This window comes from Stegastes partitus, unplaced genomic scaffold, assembly GCF_000690725.1.
Source record: "Stegastes partitus isolate 25-593 unplaced genomic scaffold, Stegastes_partitus-1.0.2 Scaffold2251, whole genome shotgun sequence".
NCBI lineage: Eukaryota > Metazoa > Chordata > Actinopteri > Pomacentridae > Stegastes > Stegastes partitus.
This window is the reverse complement of record NW_007579982.1, coordinates 51,625-61,496: the sequence shown is the minus strand read 5'-3', so window position 1 is coordinate 61,496 and position 9,872 is coordinate 51,625. Positions and strand designations below refer to the sequence as shown.

Here is a 9,872-nt window from a genome sequence, read left to right as displayed (position 1 = left end):
GAGCAGGATAGCAGATAGACAACAGACAGACAATGCATAGCAACTAACCCATTGGAGGTCAATAAGGCCAGTGGGTCATCTGAGAACAACCCTAAATAAGTGCTTGCTTATTGCAGCATCTCATCGTGTGGTCAAATGACACAGAGTGCAGTATCTGCCATAAAGCTGTCCAGGTCAGCTGGAAGGTCAAACTCATATAAGACTGAAATCTACTTCGCTCCTGATTATTCCCATACTTGGTAGTAAAATATAATTTGACACTTACCCTTGGTGAAAGAAAAACACAAAAAGCTGTTTAGAATCTTTTTTGACCATATAAGGTGGTAATTGTAATGTAACGTGATCTATCAGTTACTTGACTTTGAAATTTACACAAAAAAAATGAGCCAAGGAAATACCAAACCTTTCCAGTAGTAGAATTTTCTTTTTTTTTTTCTTTTTCTTTTTTTTTTTTGCCACACACTCTTATAAAAGGAATGTTTTAAAACTTGTGATTTGACTTCAGCTTTCTGACGTGTTTTGTGTCTGTGTACTGTGTGTTTGGGCTGTAGCTGGAAGAGGAGCTGCTGGGTCTGCAGAAGAAGCTCAAAGGAGTGGAAGATGAGCTGGACAAATACTCTGAGTCCCTGAAGGATGCCCAGGAAAAGCTTGAGCAGGCAGAAAAGAAGGCAACGGATGTAAGTGAAGGAAGCGGATAATATTACCTTTTTCACATAGTGTCGAACTGTTAACTTTCAAACATTGCTGAACAAGGGCATTGGGACTGGACAAGGTGCTACCACTGCAGAACAAAATAAATAATTAAAAAGGACACATGAGTCCAATTCAACTTTTGCTTAAAAAAAAAAAATATGCTAAGAAAATGAGTGAAAACCAAACATACAAGTTTGATGTAAAAATACTCAACCTTGTATTCTGCAAAGATACCTGAGTGTTGTGCTCTATTCCTACCTCGTATTCCTGCTGTAAATGTTCCTTCAGCAATCTAAATACTGACTAAGTCATAATTTACTTGGTCTGTATAATATTAGTGGAAAACACTACCCCTAGACTTTCACTCGAGGGCCAGTAATTGTGGACAGTTATGACTTCCATGCTGGTTTTCTTGAGTTATGAATCCTACCATTATTATTGTACCATTCATGACCAATTATAGAGCAAAATGTCTTGAGTGACGCAAGAGAGAATGAAGCACAGAAACAGTCCTGAAAGGAATTGGGCCTCCTGTGTGCAGTGTTACGGTGATGTTACCAAAGATGGAGAAGAGTTGGAGCATTGAAAGTATTTGTTTATGCTTCCACTGCTTACAGGAGTCTGCTAGTGTAGCTGGTGTTCACTCTAACATGAACATTTCTGCCTCGGGACTTCAAGTTCGATTCACAAACACATTTGTGCTGTGCATCCAGCAGGAGATATGATAGGAAAACCTTTTATTGGACAAATCAGCTGCTATTCACAGTCAACAGTGTCTGTTGAATGATCTCTCTGTTAAATGGATGCATTATACAATGATCATCAGTTTAAAATAGTTTTTAAAAAAGTAGTTTTAAATACATTTTTATTGTCATACACCTTTTGTAGCTGAGGAGTTTTGTCACTGATATATTTATGAAGTTTTAAAAAATGTTAAGGCCTGAGATGTTTTGCTCCTAAGTCATGAAAAATTTAATATAGTCAGAGTTTACAGACGACGCTGGCTTTTACCATTCAATGTTACAGTTTATGTGGAACAAAGGTAGGTTCAAGTTACAAAGGAAGGTACAATGCACTGATCAAACTGCAGGGTACAGGTTAGTATATCTGTGTCTACATGCGTTACTGTCGTGGTTATGAGGCAAGTCCTGATTTTGGTCACATGATTTAAATATGATGTTTACATGGTGAAACACAAAAATGGGAGACTTCAAAAACCTGATTATATCTAGGATGCTCAAGTTCCTATAAGAGCGGCAACAGTTCATGGCAATGATACATACCAGTGTCCTGTAGTGAGAAAGAAGAAATTTACTGTGGCAGTATTAATAAACAGTATACCAAATACTACTGTACTGAAGTACCAGCTTCATCCGTGTATCCTTTATTTATATCTAGGGTGATGTGATATGCCATTTGTTCCAACTGATGCCACTGTCAATTAATATCTGGTGAGGTCAAATTATAGTGTATTCATATTCCTCCCTCATGTTCTTCTGCTTCTTCAAAGTTAATGCTAATATCAATAAAATAAGTAACTTTGTTCACAATACTTTTTGGGTTGGACATTTGTGATCCCAAATACAGTCGTCCTTAAATTTATTCATATTCAGTTTAATTTAATTTTTATTTCACTAAAATATAATTTAGCAAATTTTTATTTATTATTACTTTTTTTTATTTTTAGGTTTCTAGTTATTTGAGTGACTATTGTGAATTTTGCCTTTTCTTTAATGGAAGGGTATGAATACATTTGAGGACGACTGTAAGTAATTAAACAGTAGATGTCACATGATTATCTGTGATATTAACACTAACTTACAAAAATAAACGAAACAGTTAACTGCTGGAATCAACTGATGCTTCGTGTAATTTTAAAAATGAAGATATTAACACTATGACCGGAAGAACCGGAAGAATCTGTTGCCATGGAAACAGCGTGACATCCACAGAGTGTAGGGTGACACCAGGTAGAGTCTGTGGATGACACCGGGGACAAGGTGCTGCGTGAGTCCTCCGAGCATGGCGACTTTTACATCCATAGACGCCGTAAGAAGGAAGATCCAGACGCTGCAGCAGGCGGCGTTCGAGGCGGAGGACCGGGCCGGGCTGATGCAGGGGGAGGCGGACGAGGAGAGGAGGGCCAGAGAGACGGTAACACACCGAAGCTCCGTCCGAAGATCCGCTACTCCGGAGCCTGAGGGTGTTCAGGAATGAACCTCTAGATTCTCTAAGTGCCAATGAATATTGAAAGTAGCCATCTATTAGGCCTAGTAACTGTCTAATCGAAACTGAACGTAAAGGTAAATGCCATTCTGTGAAACACCTGTAACTGCTCCTCTGTTCAGGTCGCACCGACAAAAATGGGTTAATGTTTTTTTCACTTCACAAGTAGATGGATTAATTTAATTTGTCCACGTTTGGGTTGTTGCTTCAGAATTTGATTTCTGAACTTTTTTTTTTTTTTTAAAGATTCTAATTTTCTTGTGTCTTCTGCTCGTGGTTGGACTGAACCATTCGCACTCCGCAGCCACACTGACCATGAGATGTGTCGGCTAACTGTAGGCTAGGCACTAGTTAGCTAACATACACAGTACATTGTTGGTGAAGTTACTGTAGTAATGTTGTCTTCCTTCTCACCTGTCTGTTTATTTATTCATAGCCATTCATTCACTACCCTCTACTTGAGGATGTGTCGTCACACAGGTGGGTGAGGTGAGGCCGTCAAAAAGTAGCCTATTTAAAGGCTTCCTCGATTTAATCTGAACAGCAAAACAACAGTCATACAGTGACCTTTGAGTAATGTCTAGATGCCTTTCCAAACTGTCCCAGAATAACGTAGTTGATGCATTATTCTCAGGTTAGGTGAGCCAGGCTACGTGGGCAGTGACTGACGTACACCCCCCAGGTGCTAATGGTACAGTCCAGCCAACAAGCTCAAAATACAGAAATTGAAAAATAAAATATGTGGTCATTTTTCTTTTAACAAAACGTTTTAACAACATCTAATTCTAAAGCATCAATTCAAATGTGAACAATTTAAAAAAGTTAAATGAGAAGACTGTGAAGTCATCAGAAATGGATAATTAATGTTTGAAACCCATTTTTCATTTAATTCCTTTTAATGGTGTGAATTGAACAAAGCAATGCTACAGCTTTATTACATGACAGTGGTAACGGGACAAAATTAACTTTAATGTTGGTTTGAAGTTTATTATTGTAAAGTGTTCACCCAATCGGCAGAGCTCAGGTGCTTTGGAATGTATCACTAACATACATTATGACAAGCAGGAACATCACAGACATAAAATGAAAAGAAAGGAACAGATAATCTCTAAACTGCAAGGGTTTAGCTTCTTTAGTCTCCAAATGTGTGGCATGACTGATGACTGAATGATAGTTAGACAAATGTGCCTTTGAACTTTGCAGATACTTTCACACTGGCTTAAAAGAATGATATTATTACTGCTTCTTTTTTGGTGTTATTTTTCTGCTCCTTTTTAAATTTTAAAGAAGGTGGACCCAAAGAGCTGCTTGCTTTTACTGGTGTTTTTCTTCCCTCTTTCTATCTGTCTTAATTTTGTTATTGCTGACATTTTCTGATGAGCCATGGAGGGCCAAATTAGAATGAATATAGTTATGCTTGTCATTTGAATACAGGATACAACCAATATTGTTGCATTGGTTATATTGTTCTAAGTAATATTTGATGTATTTACATGCACAAGTTGTCACATTGTCTGTCTGCTGTCTCCTCTATAGGTCAGATCTGATTATCATCATCATTATGTCAATATTGGGACTTGTTTGTTTGTCTCTACAGGCTGAGGCAGAAGTGGCATCTCTGAACAGGCGTATCCAGCTGGTGGAGGAGGAGTTGGACCGAGCTCAGGAGAGACTGGCTACCGCTCTACAGAAACTGGAGGAGGCTGAGAAAGCTGCAGATGAGAGCGAGAGGTGAAGAGCTTTATGTTTGGATGGATCCTCTTAATGCAGTTTATGTTTACATTTAAGCAATTCAAAGCCCATGATTTTGGTTTTTCAGTGTTCACTTCTAATTTGTCATGGTTGGCTAATGTCATTTTGTACGCTTTTATCTAAAGCGACGTACATCTAAGAGTAAATACAACACAAGCAAGGACCTAGTCAGAAGAAAACAACCTGGATAGGTGCCATAAAATAAGTTTAAGTGTGATAGGACCTTGGTGTCTACAGGTAGTGCGAAAGGTAATAGGTCTCTGCAGATCAAACAAAGTTTGGTAACTTGTTCCACCACCAGGGAACCACAGAGGAGAAGAGTCTAGCTATCGACCTCAGCCCTGTTGTGGTGGTTGTATCAAGCGGCTTTTGTTGGTCGAGCGTAGTGAGCGGGAGGGACTGTAGACCCGAATGAGAGAGTTCAGGTAGGAGGGAGCTGTTCTCATTGTAGTTTTGTGGGCAAGTTTCAGAGTTTTGGATTTGATGCGGGCAGCAACTGGAAGCCAGTGAAGCGATCTGAATAGCAGGGTGACATGTGCTGTTTTTGGCTGGTTGAAAACCAGACATGCTGCTGCATTCTGGATCATCTGCAGAGGTTTGACCGTGGATGCGGGGAGGCCTGCCAGTAAGGAGTTGCAGTAGTTGATACGTGATATTACAAGAGCCTGTACCAGGAATTGTGCTGCTTGTTCAGACAGAAAGGGTCTGATCTTCCTGATGTTTTACAAGGCAACCTTTATTGCAATCTAAGATAGATAGGCAATGTTGATTATTGCAAATAACAATTATCTGAACATCTGTAAAGCTGAGTGATACATGATAGTATGCTCTACATCAACAGTCATGAAATCTGTTCTGTTATTTTTTTATTACTACACAATTAAATTACTTGATCAGAACGAGCTGTGTGATAAAATATGACTCATGATTCAAAAAGATTTGTCCTAAAGTTCCAATAATGCAACCTTTTTTTCCCAAAGTTTGCACTTCTAATTTGCAATGCAGTTTTTAATTTTACATCTGTCGTCTCCAACTCCAAGCTTATATTCTAACACATGATGTAGCTCCTTCACAGCAATTTGCTGTAGGTAGATGTTACAGTTAGCCCCAGAGCAAAAATAATAAATTGAATCACACATATTTGGTTGACTGCTTATCGCTGTCCCTCTTGTCATTTAGAGGAATGAAGGTTATAGAGAACAGAGCAACAAAAGATGAAGAAAAAATGGAGATCCAGGAGATGCAGCTGAAGGAAGCCAAACACATCGCTGAGGAGGCTGATCGAAAATATGAAGAGGTGAGGGATCACTGCTTTTCATCGTCATTGTTGGACTTACTGCCAGTGGAATGACAATGCATTTTCAAGCACACATCAAATGTTTTAAAACTTATTTAGAAGAAATTAAAATTAAAACAAATTAATTATATCTGTAAATGTATTGTGATAGCTCTGACCAACTTGTTACTTTAGAAATTTGAGGGTTTCCTGTAAAACAATGAATTTGTCTTTTAACTGAATATAGTACATGTAGTACAGTATGTCGAATGCAGAATAAGACAAGGCAGTTGTTGTGTTGTATTAGCTTGGATGAGTCAGGTGAGTGTGTGCTGAATGTCTGCAGGTTGCACGTAAACTGGTGATCCTTGAGGGTGATCTGGAGCGCTCAGAGGAGCGAGCCGAGGTGGCTGAGGCGTAAGTCAATACCTCTTGCACCAAAATTCACACTGACATAAGAGCCACTGTACATTATTCATGTCGTCATTGTAGAGATCAAGTGGTCACAACTATGACAACATGAGATCATACACCTTCACTTGTCATTGATGAGTTTCATACTTTGCTGAGATACGGTTTGTCCCCTTGTGTTTATATTGATCATAGTGAGAAAACTCAATAGTGAGAGAAGTGTTGCATGTAAATGTTAGAATGATTCTCTTTTCATCTGCAACTACTAATGGCTGTTTAATGTACTGATTCTGTGTTCATTCTTTTTTGTGATATAAAAAACAAAATCCTGACAAAATCAGTGTAGTATCTTGATGCTACTTTGCTTGAACAATCTTCTCCGTCACCCACGGCGACAAGACTAGAGCTACCACCTATGTCCAACAGGTGGCAGTAAAGTAATACATTTCCCTGCAATCCTAATGCATTACAACCAGTAGATTCCAACCCCTACAGAAGCTGGAGGCTATGTTTGGTGTTTTTTCTTTGTAAATAAACTAAATTATTAATCATTTGTTAAACCTTCTGGTTAATATTTAGTGAATTATTTATCAGACAATTTTAACACTAATGCAAGTTGTTCTTGCATGAGTCTGGCATCATGTAAGCATGTTTGAATAATCACAAGCTGCAAGACATAACAACTGCACTAATCACATAGAGACCTGGATGTGTGTTTTTGTGTCCTTCTGTGTTTTTGAATGCATGAATGCACAACTACTGCGTGGACTGTTATGGCTGCCCTGGCCGCTATCTCCCCTCACCTCCAACCACCTGGACTAACCCCTGCAGGCGAGTGAGGGAGCTGGGGGAGGAGTTCAAACTAATGGATCAGAATTTGAAGTCCATGATGTGTGGCGAGGAAGAGGTACTTACTGTGCGAACTCCTCCCAAGTCTAATTGTAACTTACTGCCTTTGCTACTCTGACCTGCAACCTCTCAGCTTCTCTATATTTTCTGTCTAACCTGTATTTACCCCCCTAGAATATGAACTTTCTTTGCATATCAGCCTTAGTTCCTACTACAATAGGGGTCTCCAGGACAGCTATTTGCCTTGATGACACACACATACTCCTAGATGTGTCCTTCAAAAAGTGTCAGGGTTTAAGTTCTTTTACTGTCCTACCTTTCCAGTCACTGCTTTTTCTTCTTTTGCTTTTCCTCTTTCCAACATTGCTCAGTAAATCAGGTGACCTTGAGGAAGAGTTGAAAAATGTCACCAACAACTTGAAGTCACTGGAAGCCCAGTCTGACAAGGTACAGTAGGAGTTGAGGAGCATTTTAGCTCAAGAGTGACCAGCCAGACTGTACATATTGTATGCTGTCTGTATTGATGTATGGACTGTAATCTGAAATCCCGTGAACCCATGTCCATTCAACAAAACAGTCCTCATTATCCTGCTATGGAGTCATGAAAAACTGGAATGGAACTAACTTGAATTCCAGCTTTTGTTTCAAGTTCTCTAGCATTTGGCAAGATGTAGAGATGCTTTAAATGGTGTTACACCATGTTAAAATGGTGCTAACATTTGATTTGTGCATAAACTAAAATTGAAAAGTTTTATTGACCAAAATGTAATCACAGCTGTCATCTTTGCTTGAATTTAAGATGTAGAATTGAATATCGGGCAATCTGTAAATATCTTTCTTAGTATGCAGTAGACAGTATTTTGTTTATCCATAGTGAACTTAAAGCTGATAGCAGTAGATTAGAAAAAACTGGAAATACCTTAAAAATGCAGTTGAGTTGAGTTGTTAAGCAACCTTAGGATGGTAAGATGGTATCCTAATGACAAGGTTCAAATGCTTTACAGTTGTCTTGCTTGCATTACTCAAACAAGATTCAAATAATCTTAATTAATACAGTCTTTTTTAAAATAACTTTTATGCTTGGATTTCAGTACTCACAAAAGGAGGACAAATATGAAGAGGAAATTAAAGTTCTTACTGACAAACTGAAGGAGGTGAGGTTTTTCACATCTTTACCATGTCACTGTTTCTGTTGCTTACTAATGCTGACGGTGTTACACATGCCAGACTTTGTACTGACACTTGTTTTGCTGTGGTTTGTGTTCCAGGCAGAGACCCGTGCAGAATTTGCAGAGAGGTCTGTGGCAAAGCTGGAGAAGACTATTGACGATTTGGAAGGTATTCAACACTCACCTTTCATCTCTTACTGTGCTTCCACTGGCATGTGTGCTCACTGTCCTTTGATGAACAGTGTTAAAGTAACAAACAGCTTCACTAATCCCAGTTCGAGCATTGGAACTGACTGTGCATTGTAGTTTTGAATGATAAAGCCAATGATAACTGGATGGACCACATCAGCTCTAACTTAATTACTGGTCCTTCAACTGCCTGGTTATGCAACCTGAGTAGTGACTTGTACATAGTGTGTGAATATACAGTGGTCACCAGTGACAGATAGTGCTCAACTCACTTTTAATTTTTTTTTTAAACTCCTTGGTTTAGTGGCTTTGATTAGCAGAGTTTTGTGAAAATCGGTCAAGCTATATAAGTAAAAAGTACTTTATATGACACTAACACAAATGAAAAAAGAAAGGCAGGAAACATACTTTGCCACGTAGCTGACATATAGTGTGGGGTGCCATTTGACTGTTGGATTATTGGTTTCATGAAGTTACAAAGATGGTCAGACATACCAGCCCGTTGTCCAGTGTTGGAAAGGTTTGTGCTTGCGTACTTGGGTGTATGTATATGTGAGAGAGAGCGTATGTGTGTTTATGGAGGGGGTTTGAGCTAAATCAAATGAATATAGTAGTAAGTGATCCCATACTTTTGTTTAAAATGCTCTGTGGCGTTGTTTCATTCTGGCTGTTGGTTGACTACAACTGGTTCCTGATCATCTAACTCGGACATGATATATGTCCACATACAACCTTTTTTCCTATTTTGAATGCTATTGTTGTTGTCCTGTAACTCGAGTACCTACGGCATCTACAGTACTTTTGATAGCTATGGTACCACAGACAAACAAACAAGACAAACAAATACTGTCACATTGTCAGAATTTTAGCATCACCTTGGGACAAAAATATTGGTTGTCATGGAATCCCTACTTGGACCCTTGTGCAGAAAATGCATCCTAAGCACAATGTTTGTTTAAAAAAACTTTCTTTTTCTCTCTTAGAACAAGGTTTACCCCAACTGACAAGAACATTTACTGCCAGAACAAGCAGTTAACTAAATAAACTGGCTACAGATAAAGGCACTAAGCTAACTACATAACTGGATGACTCTTAATTTAGGGGATCAGGACATAAGAAAGGATAGCTTGTGTTGTTGTTGCCAAGATTCACCTCTAGGATCTGGAACAACAAGGCGTATATAGTAAAGCAGTAGGTGAAGTAACTCACCAGGTCAAACACATTAGCACCTTATTGGCTGATAGTTCTCATCAGAATCTCAGCACATCAGCTGATACATAGCTTGGGGCCAGACCCCGATGACCTTT

At 38.9% G+C, this 9,872-nt stretch overlaps 1 protein-coding gene across 1 annotated transcript in view; it reads left to right on the top strand.

Annotated features, from left to right (window-relative positions):
• Positions 1-551: 551 nt before the first annotated feature.
• Positions 552-9,872, top strand: part of LOC103374469 (tropomyosin alpha-3 chain-like) — a gene marked incomplete at its 5' end in the record, with an annotated part of 12,527 nt that continues 3,206 nt past the window's right edge. The window contains 7 exons of the mRNA XM_008304554.1: positions 552-677; positions 4,517-4,650; positions 5,851-5,968; positions 6,294-6,364; positions 7,579-7,654; positions 8,299-8,361; positions 8,476-8,545. Of these exons, the coding sequence (XP_008302776.1) occupies positions 552-677; positions 4,517-4,650; positions 5,851-5,968; positions 6,294-6,364; positions 7,579-7,654; positions 8,299-8,361; positions 8,476-8,545 (658 nt within the window). The remainder of the gene's footprint in view (positions 678-4,516; positions 4,651-5,850; positions 5,969-6,293; positions 6,365-7,578; positions 7,655-8,298; positions 8,362-8,475; positions 8,546-9,872) is intronic.